General features: G+C 38.1%; 3 protein-coding genes across 17 annotated transcripts in view; 2 read left to right on the top strand and 1 right to left on the bottom strand.

The window, feature by feature from the left end:
• The first annotated feature begins 96 nt into the window (after positions 1-96).
• Positions 97-5,735, top strand: LOC102307454. 2 transcript variants are annotated; one of them, XM_042222622.1, is made up of 10 exons: positions 97-312; positions 453-855; positions 926-1,062; positions 1,698-1,794; positions 1,919-2,109; positions 2,753-2,841; positions 2,922-2,990; positions 3,409-3,513; positions 4,099-4,173; positions 4,265-5,735. In XM_042222622.1, the coding sequence occupies exons 2-10, from the start codon at positions 476-478 to the stop codon at positions 4,433-4,435; spliced, it is 1,314 nt and encodes a 437-aa protein (XP_042078556.1). In that variant the 5' UTR covers positions 97-312; positions 453-475; the 3' UTR covers positions 4,436-5,735. The 2 variants fall into 2 exon arrangements, with proteins under 2 accessions (XP_042078556.1, XP_014192959.2); XM_014337473.2 differs by having other exon boundaries at positions 97-855.
• A 58-nt stretch (positions 5,736-5,793) lies between these two features.
• Positions 5,794-19,738, top strand: part of si:ch211-266g18.10 (neurofilament heavy polypeptide) — a 31,835-nt gene continuing 17,890 nt past the window's right edge. For 4 of the 14 annotated variants that reach the window (XM_042222614.1, XM_042222611.1, XM_042222610.1 and 1 more), the window contains exons 1-15: positions 5,797-6,456; positions 8,355-8,561; positions 8,653-8,736; positions 8,812-8,916; positions 9,004-9,159; positions 9,359-9,502; positions 9,632-9,775; positions 10,112-10,255; positions 10,350-10,469; positions 10,593-10,712; positions 10,796-10,840; positions 10,924-10,971; positions 11,073-11,099; positions 17,933-17,992; positions 18,116-18,268. In XM_042222614.1, the coding sequence (XP_042078548.1) occupies positions 6,447-6,456; positions 8,355-8,561; positions 8,653-8,736; positions 8,812-8,916; positions 9,004-9,159; positions 9,359-9,502; positions 9,632-9,775; positions 10,112-10,255; positions 10,350-10,469; positions 10,593-10,712; positions 10,796-10,840; positions 10,924-10,971; positions 11,073-11,099; positions 17,933-17,992; positions 18,116-18,268 (1,567 nt within the window). In that variant the 5' untranslated portion in view covers positions 5,797-6,446. Of the gene's footprint in view, positions 6,457-8,354; positions 8,562-8,652; positions 8,737-8,811; positions 8,917-9,003; positions 9,160-9,358; positions 9,503-9,631; positions 9,776-10,111; positions 10,256-10,349; positions 10,470-10,592; positions 10,713-10,795; positions 10,841-10,923; positions 10,972-11,072; positions 11,100-17,932; positions 17,993-18,115; positions 18,269-19,738 lie in introns of all 14 variants that reach the window. The other 10 variants (XM_042222619.1, XM_042222618.1, XM_042222613.1 and 7 more) reach the window with 5 other exon arrangements.
• On the bottom strand, positions 14,933-17,447 carry LOC102308004 (E3 SUMO-protein ligase ZBED1). Its single transcript, XM_005934297.2, has 2 exons — positions 16,306-17,447; positions 14,933-16,141 (listed from the first exon to the last, which is right to left on the bottom strand). Exons 1-2 carry the CDS (start codon positions 17,367-17,369, stop codon positions 15,469-15,471), a joined length of 1,737 nt encoding a protein of 578 aa, XP_005934359.1. The 5' UTR covers positions 17,370-17,447; the 3' UTR covers positions 14,933-15,468.

The raw sequence follows: 19,738 nt of genomic DNA, 5'->3' as shown, positions 1-19,738 counted from the left end.
CATAACCTAAGCCTGTTTTATCCCACGCTTTTTTTCTTTTTTTTCTTTTTTCTTTTTTTTTTAAAGTTCTAATATGGACTGCTTATAAAAAACAGTTTCACAATTTTAAAAAAAGAGTTTAAAAACAACTAAATTCCTTACTCATGCAGGCTTTCCTGTCCAATCTGGCACAGGCATACAAACTGCATTCTTGGCTCTGATTGGACGTGCAAAGGCGTGAGATATTTGCATATAGTAGGTTCCAGTGCAAGTCTGTGCATCCACAGGAGTCCTGAAACCAGACTTTTAACAGCAGGGTGATGCCTCTCTCTGGTACTTAACCATAGACATGTTTATGAGCATGAACTTTCGTGTTGTTGTTTTTAATACCTGCAAGTAAATTAAGCTCGATCTTTTGATTTTAACACAAGGAAATGTTTGTTTTACACATCATCTAATTTGATGTGGTACAGGATGTGTCTCAAGCTGAGATAAAATGGAGAAATCTGGAAAGGAGCCAAAGCTAGAAAACAGCTTTCAACTTATGAACGCTGGAGTAAGAGAAAATGAAATGGATCGACCGAGATGCTGCATGAATGCAGCTTATTTCTACCGAAGCCCAAACAGATGCAGAGAAATGAATCAAGAGTTTTGCGAGCAGAAACTTCATTTTATGCAGCATGTGGAGATGATCCAACCCAGAGTACCAGAAGATGGAAGAGAAACATCTTCCAGGATGAATCTACATCATCAGTCTTCTGATGACTGCTTTTCTCAAGGAGCGATGCCGAATGGCACAAAGAGAGAGTGCGGCTGCTGGGAATGTGGAGCAAAGCGTTGTGGAACAACTGAGCCTGCAAATGGAAACACAGCGAGGTAACCATGTTACACTTTTAGGGAGTAAAATACCAGCACACATTTGATTAGTTAAAGCATTCATTTTCAGAGGGGAGGATGAAGGCGACGCTCAACCTCAGAGTGATTTAGAAGAGGAACTCGAGGCTCCTTTGCCGCTGAAAGATGACAACGAGTGGCAACACTGTACTCCCTTTTTACTTCCCCACCACGACGTGCATAGCCGCGGTAAGGAAAGCAGTTCTGTGATCTGTTGTGATTCTTTTATTTGTGTAATTAGATAAAAGAAACCTTGAAAGAGGCTGTGAATACTCTGTATGTTTGTAATACATATAGCTATGACACACCTGTAGGGTAACACTTCATAATGTGGCCTGCGACTAAGAGCACTGTTCCCCTGTAATGAAATGGAGTTTTAACGTATTTAATTTGAAATTACCAACATATACTTAAAGGTAAGTACACTAGAATAAGGGGCTAGCAAGTATGCTGTACTTCGGGGCATGTGGCTGTATTATGGAATGACTTAACCTTGCCTAACTTCTGAGTACTTTACAGGAAAGGTGTCAAACTTTATGCAGTAAGTAATTTTAAGTACAATGCAGGTAAAGTAAAGCAATTGAAAAATAGAAAAAACAGAAAAATGTAAAAGAAGTTTTAAATATTAGGACGAAACCTGTTGTGAATTTAAGGGTTGTGATTAGTATTTACTGTTTGAGGTAAAAAAAAAAAAAAAGATGCTTATTTACTCTTGATTTTGAAAAAAACTGCTTTTACTGAAACACTTTCAACAGACACTCCCATAGAAATGTTTAAACTGTACACAATGACCTTCGTCATATTATGAACTTAATACTCTGCAGGAGAATGGCTGTGTAATCTCAACCGATACCATCCTCAGTCACGTCACCTCTCTGCTCCTTTCCAGCACTGGACACCTCGGAATCAACCCCAAAATGGGTAAACACAGCTGACGATGTATTCAGAAAACAACATTTTTTACATGTATGGTATATTGATAAAGGTTGGCAAGATTATGTGAAAGATGTTGGTCTTCGTATATTTTTCTTTCTTGCTGCTTCAGGCTCCAGTTTCATGACCACTTTAAGAATAACATCATGGGAAGTGTCTCAGTTAACGTCCCTCACTTCTCACTTCCCACTGTGGAGGATGTTTCACGGGTCAGCATGCTGAATGTGGGCTCAGCAGGAGCAGAGGAGTCCGCTTCACATCCACACGGGAAAAGGAAGGGCATCCATTTGCCCGATGAGTGCCGTGAGTCACTTTTTTTGGCACTTTATTGTCTCTGTAACAAGGAATGCACATTTAAGTGTTAACGGAACAGATTAATTAGTATCTTAGAGACATTTCGTCGCTAGCGCAGAAACTATCTACATAGCAGGTAAACTGAAGTAATATATATTTGTATTGTCTTTATAGATTCACATTTAAAATAAAAAGCAAGCTCAAAATATTGTAAGAAAGCTAGCTTTAGGCTATATTTTTGATTAATTTTTCAAATTTATAATATAGGAATGAGTTACTTAGAATAATGATGAAGATATTTTTGCTGACCACATTTTTTATATACATTTTTTTTTTCGTTTATTTTTAGAAATCGGTGACCCAAACCCAGTGGTAGCTTAATTATTTTCTCAAAATGTAATTTGATACCAAAGGCAGTCAGGATCAAGGTACTTCACCTATCTGATCATTTTTATTTGCTGCTGTTTCTTCTTTTTTGAAACGTTTTAAGTCACAGTTTGGCTTTGAACACTTGCACTAAATGAAGCATCAACAGCCAAACCAGTATGTAACGGTATAGCAGAAAATACAAGTACGCTTATATTAAGCTGACACTGAACATAAAGCTTTAAGATTCTGATTGTTTGGGTTTTATTATCTTGCCTCTTCTCAGGAAACGTTTTCATCACTTACTCTTCGGACGTGTCCTCAGAGATGGTCCCCTTTGTGGATTTCCTCACAAAGCAAGGTTTTCGACCGGCTGTAAGCTTCCACCCTGTGTACACTATCATTCTGTAATATCATTAAACACTTTGCTCACAGCACTAACCTAAATTTCACAGATTGACTTATATGACAGCTCCATTAGATGTATGGACGTCAACAAGTGGACAGACAGTTACCTTAAAGATGTAAGTAATTATGAGAACTGTGTGCGAAGTTATATTGTTACCATAAATTGCTGCAAGTATCTCTACAAGTCTACTTTTTTATTACTCCTTACTAGGCTACACTATTATTTGCACAGGTCTTGTAACATATGTTTTTCTATCTTATTTTTAAACTATGATTCTAGCTTGATAGTCAGTCTGCTTTCTGTTAGTGTTTATGTAGTTATGTGGTTGTGTGAGCTCCGGAGAATCTCAGATTCCCCGTGGGATTAATAAAGTAGCCATCATCAAGATCAGCAAGTGTGTTACCCTCTATGATAGATAAAATAATATTTCATATTCCATGTTTTTGCTGTATCTGTGTTTATTTCAAGTTACTTTTGTATGAACACTGTCTTTTTATTCAATGTCTCAAATTTCTGTCTGTTTTTTTTAACAGCCATTAACCCTTATTATTATCGCCATCAGTCCAAAGTACAAGGAGGATATTGAAGGACCTGCAGTTGACAGCCATGGTCTACACACCAGATATATCCACTCAATAGTGAGGATAAATCAGCAATGGAGGAAATACTCAAATACTGTATTTTAGCAGAGGAGTTAATTCTACACTGAATTAGAAAATGCTATTAACAGGATGAACCAGCGTTATGTCTACACACGACAGAGAGCTTAGCAAAGAAACAATTTAAAATTGTATCTTTAGACACTTTGTTACAAACACTATGTCAAAACATAAGGACTAGGCTTAAAAACAGATCTATAGCACATGAGCAGTATTTGCTCTTACTCAAGGATTTATAATCCTTATATACATTTTAAAAAAAAAACGTTTTCACGTTTCAATGAATTGCTGCAGCAATTTCCAGTCGTCGTAGCAAAATATAAATAAATGGAGCTGACTCCAGACTTTTTCCACAGTATTGTTATTTAGAAGTGTTCAGTATGTAAAAAACATTTATTAATTTTTTTCTTAACAGTAAGTTTTATGATTAAGTTCTTCATTCCTTTAATGTTTATTAATGTTTATGAACACAAAAAAATAATGTCATATTTCTTTACATAAATAATATGCAATAATGCTGACAGGTAAACTTAGAGTATTTTATTGTATATTTAATTTTGCCAGATGCAGAATGAGTTCATCCAGCAGGGGAGCTTGAATTTTAGATTCATCCCGGTTCTCTTCCTTTGTGCATCCCAGGTCAGAAAACATTTCCCATATTTATCCCTTTGCATTTATCTTATCTTTATTATATATATTTTTTTTAAAAAACTGTGGAAACTCTTGACAGAAACATGTCCCAAGCTGGCTCCAGAATACTCGCGTGTACCGCTGGCCGCAGGACACTGAGGATTTGTTACTGCGACTGCTGAGGGAGGAGAGATACGTGGCTCCTCCTGTACCTGTGGAGCTCAGCTTATTCATCAGGCCTGTTACCATGAGCGACGCAGCTACACTGTAAACAAACAAACTGGTGTTCGGGCATGTGTCTGGGTTTAATGTTTCTGCTTTAAAAGCTACATTTTGCAGTAAGTTTATTTTACAAATCCACAGTTTGATCCAGTTTAAGTTGAGATATAAGCTCATGTTCCAAGTTCTATTTTATGTTAAGTGCTGTTTTTCAGATGACTCAATAAAGTTTTTTCCATGTATTTAGACACATTTCTCTGGTACATTTACTATGTAAACATACGCAGAATATATTATATAATAACTCTGAATGGCATTCCTACCAATGGTGTGGCTTATTAGCACAGGTGTCACCTTTTGGAGGTATTGGCCTGTGGGAGACTTTCTTGGAACCACCCACATACTTGTAAATGTCCAGATTACCTTCTCTCTCTTTGCAGCATCCCCCCCTCCCCCTCCTTCTCATTATTCACTCCACAGCAGTGTTTGCTAATCACAGTGTTGTACACAGCGCTTTTGTTGCTATTATTTTTAATATTTTCATGGTTGTTTATCATGAAAGCAATGTTCTTAGTTTAGCATCAGGATTAAGAGGGTGGCCTTTTTGTTGTTGTTGTGGTTTGGATTGGATTGCTCTTTTTACTGTGTGAAACTATCTAACTTTAATGAAATTATATTAAGACTGGCCAAACCGACCAATCTAAAATATATTTGAATAAAACAGAACAGACTTTATCCAGAACTTTGGGGTGCAAATCAGTCACCCTCCATCACTTTAGCTGCTACTCAGGTTTTTCAGATGTCCAATGTCAGTGGAATTTTCATTGTGGTGGTTTTTTCTCAGATGGAAAACATACTTAAAGTCATATCAATCATTTTGTCAGTATACAAAATGTCAATGCTAGCAGAGACCACTGAATTTAAGTAACTACCGATGATTAATTTATTATGTTCATGTGAAAAAAAAACAATACTGGAAATAGGGATTTTAAATAAGAAATGAACTTTAAGCTCTGTTGCCTTGGAGACACAAACCGTGGATCCCGCGTTGCAGGTATTAATATAAAAACCTGAACAACTGGAAGAAGCAGTTATGGAAAAGATTTGGGCCACCAGGGGGAAAAAAAACAATTCTGACTTCTTTTTTTTTCGATGGCCCTAATCCCTTTCCATAAGCAGTTACAGTTTTGGCTCCTGTTAACTTTTGTCAAACCAGGATCAGGCTACATTTATCCATCCATGATTCCTATTAATGACCTCTTGCAGAAAAACATGCACTTATGGACCTTTTTATGGACCTTTTTTATCGACTAGTACTGGTTCTGAAATTACTCAAAAGAAGCTGTTTTAACCTAACTTGGAGGTGGTGGGGGGGGGGGGGGATTTGAAGGTAGTTTTCATCTGAATTGCCATTAATCGTGGGCCTGTGATTTGTTTTTAGTGGACAGAGTGCTGCAGCAGCCAGTAGGGGTGCTCAATTCAGCCAGCTGATCTTGCACACCCTTGAACGTCCAAAAAAGGTCTGCCAGAGCGGCTGGTGAGCAGAGCTCCAGCTAAGAATAACCTGTATTTTCTGGGCGGATAGAGTTACCTTGCAGCCTTCCTGCTCTCTGCACTGGCCTATACCCATGTGAGCCCCCAGAAACACTGGGTGAGATATTGTGCATTTCCCCTCACCCTGCCCAGCCCTGTGCTTAGCTTGGCTGATTCTTCCCCTGTGTCGCTTTACTTTGCCCCACTGTCCCCAGACCCCCTTTTTTAATGCTGCCTCACAGGCAGCTCCAAATTCCCCAACATATGTAGGCTTTCAATTAATGCTTAATTTTCCATTTTCTACTTTTTAAACCCTTGGACAAGTTCCACCTGTGGATGTTATGGGTAAGAAGACAAGGCTGTGACGGTCCAAGTGACAATGGAATAATTTACTACCTGGGACGCTTTTTTTTTTTTCCTGAGAAAGTGGATTCAAACTGGATTTACTGGAGCCGTCACCAGTTAATTCTTCATGAGGAGGCTTTGTCTCCAATTTAAAGTATCCTACCTGAGATAGTCTACACGTCACAATGGCTGAAGGTAGGGTTGTTACACCTGGGTCTTCAAGCACAACTGTTCAAATAAAACCTTTACTACAGCACAAAAACCCACAGTAATAAATTCTGCATAACAAATAAACGGCAGTGTTTTGATAAGTTGTGTCCTCTGACGATGATGTGTCGAAAGTTGGTTGCTATAAATACAAGCTATCAAGTCACCAGAGTATTCGCATTGCTCTCCTGTGACAGACTGCAGCTGCAGCTGACCTCAGCCAGGGTGGTAGACCTCAAGCACGTCAAAAGGAATATACATAAATAAATAAAAGTGTGAAAAAACACCTGCAAGTCCTGCATTCACAGTACTGTGTAAATGTAAGACACTCTTAGATCATGCTTAAATGTGCAAAAGTGGTGTTAGTGGAGGGAAAAAAATCGTCTTCGTCTGATATATTAATGCAGAAGACTGCTGCTACTGATCCACCAGTGTCTATAAAGAGCATTTCCTTGTGACACTGTAGACCTGCTTTTCACTTATATATGTACAGTTTCTTATTGCAGTCAGCAAGTTTAGACAAGTGTTCCCTATTCTGTATGCCTTTGTGCTACTCTTTGAATCGTTAGCGGTTATTTTAAAGGCATCAAAAGCACTGTAGAAAGCTGATAACAATAAATAACCTGTAAAGCTTTATAATGCGTTCCAGCACATAGTCTTTTCTTATGAAGTGTATAGTGCATATTGGCTACTCTGTAAACAAAGCCAATGCTCATAATTACTTAATGTTATTACTTCAGTTATCACCAGTTTTAAAAAGCACGTTTTAAGATCGAATGTTTTTGGGTTTGGGGTTTTTTAACAGCGAGTGAACTTGTTGTGTTTTCACAAAAAATGTAATAACACGCTGGTTACTTGGAAAAATTGCACAGCTCTAAACAATGCTGTTGATTGAAGAGTTGAGTTTGAGTTTGAGAGGTTTTTTTCCCCGTGTCCTACACGCTTGGAAGCAAGTCGTCATGCATCGAACATTTTCAGAGTTCATTCAACTTGGACCTTGTGTGAAGGTCTCCCTGACGCCTGACATTACAGTAAATCAGTACAGATAATCTTACACTCTGTGCACAGCATTTAATGATGATAACACTGTTACTAAATGCTGCCTTGGGCATTTTTCACTGTGCTAAGCCAGTCTAAAGTGTGTCAGTACATTTGGAAAATGTCACTGCTAAAATTGGAGTGCCCTATCACACCATGACTTTTCTGATGACGTTTAACATTTCCGATTAATATAAATAATAAGGAAATAAAGAGACAGTATAGGGTCATGGTAAAGATGAAAAATTATATATATACAACTAATAATGCACTATCTGTGCACAAAATGTCTTCCTGTCAGGGTTTGTCTTCATTGTGTAGATGATAAGACTTGAAAGGTTTAAGAAAATGGGCTTTTATTTAGACACCAGGGCAAAATCATTGTTACGATAGTGAAATTACTGAAAGAGGGCGATAATATGACCGAAAAAGACTTACACAACAATTGACAGATCTGATAAAACATACATAGTTTGCACACTTTGTAACAGAGGAACAAAACACGGAGAAACACTTTCACTGTTGTTAGAAGGAGACATACAGAGATTTCACAGCTAAAAGTGTAATGTCAGCTCCCTCTGGTGGACAAACTATGCAAGTGTGCAAGTTCTTGCTACCAATCACTCATTATAGACAACAATAAATATGTGTACAAGCAGACATTTAATTGTTTTATCAGTTCTGATCCATATAGGTTTTGCACATGATCTGCAGTGGATATTTATAAAGAACCGAAACCCTTGTGGTTACTTTAGCAGTGCAAGAATATCAAACATTACAAGCACAAGAACAAAAGCAAAAAGAATTTGTCAGACTAACTTTTGTCTATTTATGTCTTCCACATATAGTAGCCAAATCAGCCTCCCACGCTGCAGCCACTGGGTCCAGTGACGGAGCAGCAGCGCCACAGACGAGCTCTCTCAGATCCAAAGGTCTGGGGCTGCTCAACAAGGTGAAAATGTCTGTTGAGCTGCTGATTGCCCTTGCTGCTCTCCTGTCCTGGCTGGTTGTAGGTGTGGTGATGTTTGACTTTGTTGAGTACAAAGCAGTCCCCGGTAAGCCACAAAATCTAAAAGTGTATGTCCCCAAGTCTTTTAAGCCATTAGTTATGCAGAATCTGACCAACATGTTTGCTATCATCGTTAGACATCCAGCAGATCATAACGGACCCTGTCCAGGCCGTGAACGACGCCACTGATGAGTTATCCAGTCTGCTCAATAAGTTTCAAGGTAGTGGGGAATTTATCTTGGCACAGTTTTTATTTGTGTAAGCTCTCTAATGCATGACTTGCTGTACTTTTGCAGAATGCGCACCGGATTTAAGTGACCCCATGTCAGCTGCCAGATACGCAGCCGAGGAAATATCAGAAGCAAAAGATGGGTTTGTTCGATATTTGTCAGATGAAGAAGGTATGACCGCTCACTCCTACCAACACAAGCAAAAAAACAAAAACAAAGACTGCTTATTAAGTACAGAATAATCTTCTGAAACCACAGGGAACTTCTACCTCAGCTACATTGACCCTGTGGTCATTGGTAGACAAGCTTTCCATTCAACGAATGACTTCATAGGTGGAGCACTGGGTTCCTTCAGGGACATACTGTGTGCTGTTGTGGATACATCACTGGAAACCATAGAAGATATTAAAAAAGGTATGTAATTTATACTTGAATCCTTTTTCTACTCAAGACTGTTTTTCTCTTGTTTCACATTCAGTTAATGAATGAATAAATCTGTCTTTTTTTTAAATACTTGAACTAAACTTTAACTCCCTTGCTGGTTTGTAACATTATTAATTAATGCAGAATGTACTTACAAATGCACTTATTTTTCTATTTCTTTTCCATTCAGGAAAAACTGATCTTGGCTATATTGACCCTGTAATGATAGGCAGAGGTGTCTTTAATGCTACTAATGAGTTCATGTGTGGAGTGGCGAGCTACATCCAGGATGTGCTCTGTTCCATACTGGACACTACACTGAATGTAGTGAAAGGTATTTGCGCTCTCTCGTTTAACCCATAACCTCTTAAAAACGACATAAAAGAATATCTATCTAACACAATTTAGAGAGTTTGCTTTGCATACTTTAGGTTCGTATTCATTTCCTGTTTGTGTTTCTCAGGAACCGTCGACATTAGCTTCATGGACCCTGTGGTAATAGGAAGAAATATATTCCACGTCACAAATGACACAGTGAGTGGAATATTTGGCTACATCCAGGACGTGCTCTGTGCCATCGTAGACATGATACTGGATGTATTCAAAGGTATTCAGTGCCTCCATATTGTCTCATTTGTGATGTTTGTGGCTTAATATTTACAGTACATCTTATATTCTGTATATACTGCTTATGCATTTTACAGACTTTATTAGGAATGTATTTTTAGATCAACAGTAACTCTTTTTAGCTTGTTATGGATGTTGTCCACTAAACAAAAACTTATATAACTTATATAACTTATCTAACTTTGACAATGCATGCCTTTATAAGGAAAATGTTGGCCTTAAACACATTTTTCTAATGTCTGTGTAACTGTCAAGTACACGTATGTTTAATGAAGTACTTTACTGCACCTTTGACCTGAGTGTGTGTTGTCCTCAGGAACCACTGACATTAGCTTCATTGACCCCGTGGTTATTGGCAGAAATGCCTTCAGTGTTACTAATGACTTTGTGAGTGGACTATTTGGCTACATCCAGGGCGTGCTCTGCGCAGTCTTGGATGTCATACTGGACACGCTAAAAGGTACACAGTCTGCCAAGACATCACCTGATACAATGCACACACTGCAGGTTTCCCAGACTTCACGAGGGATTGTTTTATTTTCTCTGTTGGTTAGATATCCAGCATACCTTGGGATTTAGCCCCATGTCAGTTTTTAAGTCAGCAGCAGAAATCACCAAAGAGCAGACAAACCTGCTTGCGAGCTACATCTCCTCAACACTGATTGGTGAACAAGGTCTGTTTTAGCCTACGTCATTATCAGAAAATTGGTTACATCTTATCCTTACGGCAGCTAAGCTGATTTTCTAAATAAAGACAAAGCAGCTTTTATTCACTGTCTGGTGTTTTTCATTTTCAGGAATCATGCCTGAAGTGTCCATTGACCCAATGAAAGTTGTTGAAGATGCTGTGTCAGAGCTCACAGACAAGAAGGATTTGCTCTTAGCTTACATGTCAAGCATGATTGTTGGTGATCAGGGTATGGCTATTAGTATTAGATGTTCAGTACTATTAATTAGGAAATATTAAAAATCCATCTGCTAAATATTTTCTATGTTTCAGGGGAACCTGTCACCACCCCAGGTGTAAATGTAGTAACAGAAAAAGGTTTCTGCTTTAATCCACTCAGAAATATTCTGATAAACATTTATGATTGGCAGGTTTTCACAAAATGTCTTTGTTTCTTTTAGATGAAGCTGTACCTTCCCCATCTGATATCAATTTAGTAAGAAGGAAAGGTAATGACAGTATTTCTTCTGTTTTCCATTGCAGTAATACAGAAAAGGAAATATTACATTAAAAAAAGAAGCTAAGTGTCTTTTTCCATGTGTTAATACAGGGAAATTTCTGCCTCCATTTGAAAAAGGTAAGAAAATATCTTCATTAAAGACATTTAAAATGTGCTTTTAAACATGCGCAATGTGTGTTGCAAGCAACTAGACTGCATAGATTTTTTGATTTTTGTTTGTTTCTTGCATGTTTGTACAGACTTGTGTTTTTCAAGGGACATTATTCAATCTGTTTTCAAGTCTGCCTCATGGTATGCCTCACTGTTCAGTGTAACCCTGAAGATCTATGAAACTGCGTGCCACTGTGTTTGAAAAATACTCGATTTGTACTCATTACATTATAGCATGGACAAACATGCATCATATCTGTTCTTCATTCTATTATTCTAATTGTCATTAAGCTGCTACATTGTTATGGATTGGTTTACTTCATTCCTCCCTTTCTTTGTCACACTGACCATTTGTTGTAATATTTTACAGAACTTCGCAGTGATATGTCTTGACTCAGTCATCATGTTTTTCTGTGTAACATTGTGCATGACCATGTGTGTCCTTCAGACTTGCATTCCTTTGTTGCTCTTTCTCGCATTTTTTGTGCCACTGACTGGTTGCCTCCTGTTTTTGACCATTTACACTGTTGTCATATGTATATCCTTGGATCGTCCGGACTGGATTACATGTGTTTTTGTATACTTTTTACCTGTGCATGTAACTATTAAACACACCACATGTTGCAAAGATAGCATTCACAATACTTTTACACTGTATTTACCATTGTAGCCAGTTTTGATACATCATGTTCCTTTGGTCCTGTGGTTTTATATAAACTATTTGATCCAGCCAGCTCCTTCATTAAGATCATCACGGCACTGTAGCCTAATTTGATCAAGTACTCTGCTGTAATGAGTGGCTAAACATATAGCTCAGCTGCAGTTTGTACCAGCTACTTCAGGAAGTTACAAGGCATTTAAAAAACACTTTAAAAGAAGCTAAATAGAAAAGAAACGAGATATAAAATAATTCCTGCTTCAATTTATGAAGCAATTTTAAAAATCCACTAACTGCAATCTGTGGTGTATATCATGCTGTAATGTTGCTATGATTTTGCACCATTAAAATCACCCTATAAAGAAATGAAGATCACATAAGAGGGATGATAAGGTTCGTAATACAGTTACAGAGATCATGCGTGCTGCCAAAGATGAAGCTGCTCCTGCTGCAGAGATAAAAGAAGACTCCGAGATGGCACCCACTGAAGCAGATGTGACAGAGGAAGATGATGGTATTCACATGATTTTTGTTTCTTTCTTTTTTTTTTAAGTCACATTAATTAAGTTAAAAACAGACACTAAATTTATTGCTATCACATCACTAGCAAGACACACTGAAGAACCAGAACTGAGACCATCACTGAAGGAGGAGGAGGAAAAGCTTGATGATGACACCAAGGAGGAGGAAGAGGAAATTGGAGAGGGTGATGATGATGAAGTTCAAATAGAGGATAATGCAGAACAATTAATAAAAGAAAAAGAGAATAAAGAGGTGATAGAAGGAGGAGGTGATGGTAGAGGTGAAGACCAAGAAAAGAGAGACACAAAGACAGATGAATTTGCGATAATTGTAAACGATGAAGTGATACAGTTAGCAGAAGGGGTGGTAGAAGATGAAGAGGTGCAGGAGACCAAAACCAAAGACATTTTGGTAGAAGATGATGAGGAGAGCAAAACTGAAGAAACTATTGTGGATAAACATGAGAAAACAAAAACTGAAGACATTTTTGGCCAGGCCAGAACTGACGATGCTTCAGTAGAATATGAGGAGGTAGAAGAAGAGGCCAAAACTGAAGATTATTTGGTAGACCATGAGGAGGAAGAAGAGGAAGCCAAAACTGAAGATTATTTGGCAAAACATGAGGAGGAAGAAGAGGAAGCCAAGACTGAGGATTATTTAATAGAGCATGAGGAAGAAGAGGAAGCCAAAACTGAAGATGATTTGGTAGAGCATGAGGAGGAAGAAGAAGAAGACAAAACTGAGATGATTTGGTAGAACATGAGGAGGAAGAAGAAGAAGCCAAAACTGGAGATTATTTAATAGAGCATGAGGAGGAAGAGGAAGCCAAAACTGAAGATTATTTGGTAGAACATGAGGAAGAAGAAGAAGCCAAAACTGAAGATTATTTGGTAGACCATGAGGAGGAAGAAGAAGAAGCCAGAACTGGAGATTATTTAATAGAGCATGAGGAGGAGGAGGAAGAAGCCAAAACTGGAGATTATTTAATAGAGCATGAGGAGGAAGAAGAGGCCAAAACTGAGGATGATTTGGTAGAACATGAGGAGGAAGAAGAGGAAGAAGCCAAAACTGGAGATTATTTAATAGAGCATGAGGAGGAGGAAGAAGAAGCCAAAACTGGAGATTATTTAATAGAGCATGAGGAGGAAGAAGAGGCCAAAACTGAGGATGATTTGGTAGAACATGAGGAGGAGGAAGAACAAGAAGCCAAAACTGGAGATTATTTAATAGAGCATGAGGAGGAAGAAGCAGCCAAAACTGAGGATGATTTGGTTGAACATGAGGAGGAAGAAGAAGAAGCCAAAACTGGAGATGATTTGGTAGAACATGAGGAAGAAGAGGAAGCCAAAACTGGAGATTATTTAATAGAGCATGAGGAGGAACAAGACGCCAAAACTGAAGATGATTTGGTAGAACATGAGGAGGAAGAAGAAGAAGCCAAAACTGAAGATGATTTGGCAGAACATGAGGAAGAAGAGGAAGCCAAAACTGGAGATTATTTAATAGAGCACGAGGAAGAGGAAGAAGCCAAAACTGAAGATTATTTGGTAGAATATGAGGAAGAGGAAGAAGAAGCCAAAACTGAGAATGATTTGGTAGAACATGAGGAAGAGGAATCCAAGACTCGTGATATTTTGGCAGGATATGAAGAGGAAGATAGTGAGCTTCCCAGTATTTTGGTAGAAGCTGAGACGGAGGCAGAGGAAATTAAAACTGAATACATTTTTGAAGATCAAGAAGAGACTAAAATCAGAGACGAGGAAGAGGAGGAGAAAAATGAAGACGTAGTAGAATATGAGGATAGTGGGGAGAAGGGGCCAGAAGAACCTATTGTAATAGAACAGGAAGAGACCAACACTGAAGAGCCATCAATGACGCACCTTAAAATACTGTTATCTGAGAAAATCAGTAATGACAGTGCTGTACCTGAATCTGCTGATGGTGAGGAGGAAGAGAAAGAAACTTTTTTTCCTGTTTACGAGGAGGATAAATACTCCAACATCCTTGATGATCATGATGAAAATAACAACAACAGCGAAAGCAGAAAGACTGAACCTAAAAGAAAGAGGAAGGCCGATGTTACCCTTGAGAGATTTGGAGGACTCAAATTGTCTCACAAAGCAGAAGGCCACAACAAATATGAAAAAGGTACTAAACTCTTCCCCTCACATATTTGTCATCATGTTTTTCATTATGAGGCTATGAAAATACATAATGCATGTATTAAGTAATGTTGTGTTTTATGTGGAATGGCAGTGTTAATTTACATGCTCTTTGAATAGTTGGTAATGACAGGACTAAAGTTATTCAGACCTAACATGTAATGTACTGAATGATTCATTTAACTTTTTTTTTAATTTTTAATGTTTAATATTTTTTGTCACCGTTTTTCTTCTTTGGGCTAAAAATGTGTGAATGTTTTTTCTAACTTTTTGAAACATCAAGTATTGGAAGAGTATTTTATGCCACGTATTTTTCTTTTTATAATTGTCTTAGAAAATCACTATTAGTAGTATTACTAATGAAGATATGGTAATAATAGATATTTAAAAATACACCACAAACATACCCAATGTTACATACCATATATATTTTAAAAAAAAAAAGTATTTGGCACAAATTTGTAATTTGTCTGCAATTATTTGAAAAATACCCTGCCTGCAATTACATTTGTTCAACTTTATATTTAAGCTTGTAACAGATATTTAAGCCAATATAAGTAACATAATGAAGTAAATGCAGAATAAACACAAAGAATGTATGCTTAAATTCAAAGAGATTTTTAATAGTCATTGTCAATCTAACACAGATTCTCTCCTGTGAAATACAACTAAAAAAAATAATCTTCAAAGTCATCAACAGTGAATCACATTAAAGAAGTCTTTCTAGTATCTGCTGATAGGAAATAATACTGAACCCAGGCCTAAAGGTTAAAGTGCTAGCACAATACCATAACAATAAATGCCATTAAAATGAGACTTTAGCTTTAATAATAGTAATTTCTTATAGAATCTAACAATAGAAATATAAATAACAAAATGTAACACTTTAATGCTGTATTTCAAAAGGGTGCACAAAAGTCAATATTTAAAACACAAAAAGACAGCTGAAAACCCAGAGTGGTGAACATTATTCTCTCCAAAGCAGCAATTTGGCTTAGTCCTTTACACTCAGCCAGTTATTGAGGCAGACTATTTTGTTGACATCATCTGAAGACAAAGAAGCACTCCTCTTTTGAATGATGTGACCTGAGAGTGAGAATAATCTCTCACAAGGCACTGTGGTTGCAGGGGTTGACAGGTATTTGCATGCAATAGGTGCCAGCCTGGCATGTGCTCCTTCTCTCTTTAACCACCACTGTAGTGGACACTCCTCTATGTCTATTTTGGGCTCTGCTTTGTACCGATCCAGACAGCGATCTATAGAGTCTTCCTCTTCCTCTGAATCTGAATCTGAAGAACCCAGCAAGCAGATGGCGATCTTTCTCTTTTTTGGTGATGGTTCCTCTGTTGTCTGAGCAGATGGTTGATGTGCATGTGTCTCTGCCATCACAAGGTCATGTAATGAAGCCCACACCTCTCTTCTTTCATCTTTGGAAACACACTTAAGGTCTTTAAACCTGGGATCAAGGGCAGTAGCGATCTTCAGCCATGTCAGATTGATGCTGTCCCTCCGCTGAGCTAGGTCTGTGGTAAAAACCTTCTTAAACCTCAAAACGTAGACTGGGTCATCATCTGAGAGCTCCATAACCCTGAACAAATAACACAAGGCTGGCAACACCACGGAGCAGGAGACATACTGCTTCCCCCCCAGCAGTTCGGTCACATATCTGCAATAGAAAGAACAAAAGTTGTAAACAAGCCTATATTTTTATATTAATCACACAGAGACAAACTCACAGAGGTGGAGGGGGAGAACATACCTGAAGACGGAGCTAGAACACAGAACACAAAGGTAGACGCCCACACACACATGATAAACAAAATGATTTACCTGCAAGGTTCAAGTAGTTCCTCCAGCTTTTGCAGTATGTCAAACTCCTGGTCGGTCAACATAGTCACCATGCTGTTTTGCTGAGCCAGGATGGTGGTCAGCACAGATTTGTTTCTCTGGATGCGCTTGATCATCTCTAGGGTGGAGTTCCATCTTGTTGGAACGTCCCGAACAAGTGGTTCTGTTTTTTGTCCATGTGCAACTTGCTGTTCCTTTAATTCCTGAGTGTTCGCTGGACTCTGCTTAAAATGTCCAACAACCTTGCGACATTTGGCCAGAACCCTTTCAAATTCACTGTCGTTAAGAGAAACTGTGATCGTTCTTTGCAGAATGTGGGCCGTGCAGGGCATGTGCTCAAATGGAAGTAGTCTGGCGGCTGCAACCATGTTACGAGCACTGTCGGTGCCAAACGTGGTTAACTTGTCCTTAATTTTCCATTCATTTGCAACACTCAGAAAATGGTCAGCACACGCCTCAGCACACTGTCGCTCTTCAGTTTTACTCACTGTTAGTGCAAACGATTGTAGGGTCCAGTCGTTATCAATAAAATGCGCCGTGACGCCAGAGTAGTTATCGTTGTTCACCGAAGTCCAGCGATCTCCTGTGAGAGCGACATTCCTTACTTGCACAAGCTTGCTGGACCGCTGATCCCTCTGGTCCTCATACAAAGTGTGCAGTCTCGACACGATGGTTCCTCTCGAGGGAAGATTATAACGCACGTCTCCTGATGCAACGCGAATGACTTCTCTCAGTCCATCATCTTCTACTATGCTAACTGGTCGGCAGTTTTTAGCTATCCAAACAACCAAAGAATTGGTTAGCTTTTCACTCACATGTTTTGTTATCCGTCCACGAGCACCATAATCCTGAGGCGTAGATTGGCAAGATCCCGTAGAGGTGGATTCTGGGTGTTTTGCTCTCAGGTGATAGCACAGAGACGAATTGCTTCTGTGGTACCTGAATTCAGCTTTGCAAATTGTGCACGTTACTTTCGTTTTGTCCAACAAGCCGTTAGGCAACTTCTTAAAGTAAAACTTCCCCCCCAAAAGCCCGTCCTTATCCATTGTTGCGTGTTTGCTTATAATAGCATGGTAACACTTCTTCTTCGTTTAATTATTTCCGGCAGGCAAAACGCCAGAATAGCACAATGCTGCCCCCTCCTTCAGAGCTGCCGATGAGTTAAAAGGTCTTGTATTACAGGGGGGAAACTGCGTTATTTTTTTTAACGCGTTAAACATTTCACATTAATCTCAAAAAATTAACTCGTTAATTTTGACAGCACTAATATGTACAGGTAATCTTCTGTATATGAGCATATGTCCTAGAGTGGGTTTCATTAAGATCCCATAGAAGTATTTTGTGTGCCCAATCAATTTTCAGGCAGACACACAGTGATAAAGTTGTACATTTCCAAAACACCAGGCTGATTACTTTTAACAGTATGACGACGATATTGTGGCGTGTTTGTAATCATAGTTTTTTTTAACACTGTGATGCTTCTAGTGCTTTTGCAAGCATGATTATTTGTCATGTTAACTGTATTACAAGTCCAGAAATTAATTATTGTATGTTGAATATTTTTGAATATTTCTGTATGCTGTATTTCTGTATTTCTGATATACTTTAGTTCTGAAAGAAGCAAAGGAAAGACATGCAATAGAAGAAGTTAAAGATGGCATTATTAAAGGTACATTTTTTGAAACTGTGCATGTTTTTGATTTTTCTCAGCTTATTTTTTCTAATATTAAATTGTAAATATTTGTGCCAATTTGCCACGGGTAATCTTGTGAGGATGCATTGCTGCTTACAGATCTCAAAGCTGCAGCACCTGTGATGGAGAAGAAAAAAGATAAGGAAGCCAAAGAGTTTGAAACAGTAGAGATAAAACCAAAAGAAGTAAAACTAAAGGAGAAGCCCGAAGTTGACGCAAGACCTCTTAAACTGAAAGAAAAGAAGCCCAAAGGTAATAACGTTATATTTTGAAATTACAAAATACTGTTCAGAAGTATAAATAGACTTACAAAATATGAAAAATAAATACAAAATATATACAACCAGAACAAATGTATACCAGTAACTTCTCCACACAAAGGGCACATGATATCCTTTTATTCCCTACAGAATATATTAAACTGACACCTAAATTGTTGCTTTTAGAAGAAGAGCCAGTAAAGAAGCTGCTCAGAAAAGATGTAAAAGAACTGCCCAAAGAAAAGAAAAAAGATGGCAAACCTAAAGATGAGAGGGAAGTGAAAGAACCTCCCAAAGGAAAGGACGAGGCGAAAAAAACAATTCACGCAGAGGTCAAAGCAACAAAACCACCTAAGAAGGAAACAGATCTCAAGAAGATTTCCAAAGAAAGGAAGAGGGTAATGAAACCAGCAACAGAAGAGGAACAAGTCAAAAAACCTCCCAAAGAAGAAAAGGAAATCAAGAAAACACCTAAAAAAGAGAAAGAAGTAATTAAAGCTACCAGAGAAGTTAAAGAGGAAAAGGAACCAATAAGACGAATAAAGGAACTCAAGAAATCACCCAAAGAAGAGAAAAAGATCAGAATACTAGAAAAAATAGAGACAGGTGTAACCCAACCTCCTAAAGATGAAAAGAAACCACCTACAGTAAAGACAGAACTTAAGAAACTTCCTGAACAAGATAAAGACTTGAAGAAATCTCCCAAAGATGAGAAGGAGAGAAAACGTCTTAAAGAAGAGGAAAAATCTCCCAAACAAGAGAAAAAAGTTAAGAAACCTGTCAAAGAAGAGAAGAAAGAGGAGAAACCTCTTAAGGAAGAGAAACCTGAGAAGGAACATCTCAGAAAAGAGAAGGAAGAGAAGAAACCTCTTAAAGAAGAAAAGGAAGAGAAGAAACCTATCAAAAGGGAGAAGGAAGAGAAGAAACCTCTTAAGGAAGAGAAACCTGAGAAGGAACATCTCAGAAAAGAGAAGGAAGAGAAGAAACCTCTTAAGGAAGAAAAAGAAGAGAAGAAACCTCTCAAAAAAGAGAAGAAAGAGGACAAACCTCTCAAAAAGGAGGAGAAACCTCTCAAAGAAGAAAAGGAAGAGAAGAAAACTCTCAAAAAAGAGAAGGAAGAGAAGAGACCTCTTAAGGAAGAGAAACCTGTGAAGGAACATCTTAAAAAAGAGAAGGAAGAGAAGAAACCTCTTAAGGAAGAAAAGGAAGAGAAGAAACCTCTTAAGGAAGAGAAACATGAGAAGGAACATCTCAGAAAAGAGAAGGAAGAGAAGAAACCTCTTGAAGAAGAAAAGGAAGATAAGAAACCTCTCAAAAGGGAGAAGGAAGAGAAGAAACCTCTTAAAGAAGAGAAACCTGAGATAGAACATCTCAGAAAAGAGAAGGAAGAGAAGAAACCTCTTAAAGAAGAAAAGGAAGAGAAGAAACCTCTCAAAAAAGAGAAGGAAGAGAAGAAACCTCT

Source organism: Haplochromis burtoni, unplaced genomic scaffold (assembly GCF_018398535.1).
Source record: "Haplochromis burtoni strain Fernald_Lab_line unplaced genomic scaffold, NCSU_Asbu1 Contig_89, whole genome shotgun sequence".
Lineage (NCBI taxonomy): Eukaryota > Metazoa > Chordata > Actinopteri > Cichliformes > Cichlidae > Haplochromis > Haplochromis burtoni.
Note: the sequence above shows the minus strand (reverse complement) of the source record. Positions and strands in the feature narration are given on the sequence as shown.

Bases quoted from the DNA above. Each gene is read 5' to 3' on its own strand.
- LOC102307454 (XM_042222622.1), top strand. From the start codon at position 476: ATGGAGAAATCTGGAAAGGAGCCAAAGCTAGAAAACAGCTTTCAACTT. The intron at 1,795-1,918 runs GTAAACACAGCT...TTGCTGCTTCAG, and splicing joins CGGAATCAACCCCAAAATGG to GCTCCAGTTTCATGACCACT. The intron at 2,842-2,921 runs GTAAGCTTCCAC...TAAATTTCACAG, and splicing joins AGCAAGGTTTTCGACCGGCT to ATTGACTTATATGACAGCTC.
- LOC102308004 (XM_005934297.2), bottom strand. From the start codon at position 17,369: ATGGATAAGGACGGGCTTTTGGGGGGGAAGTTTTACTTTAAGAAGTTG. The intron at 16,142-16,305 runs GTAAATCATTTT...TTTCTATTGCAG, and splicing joins GAACTACTTGAACCTTGCAG to ATATGTGACCGAACTGCTGG.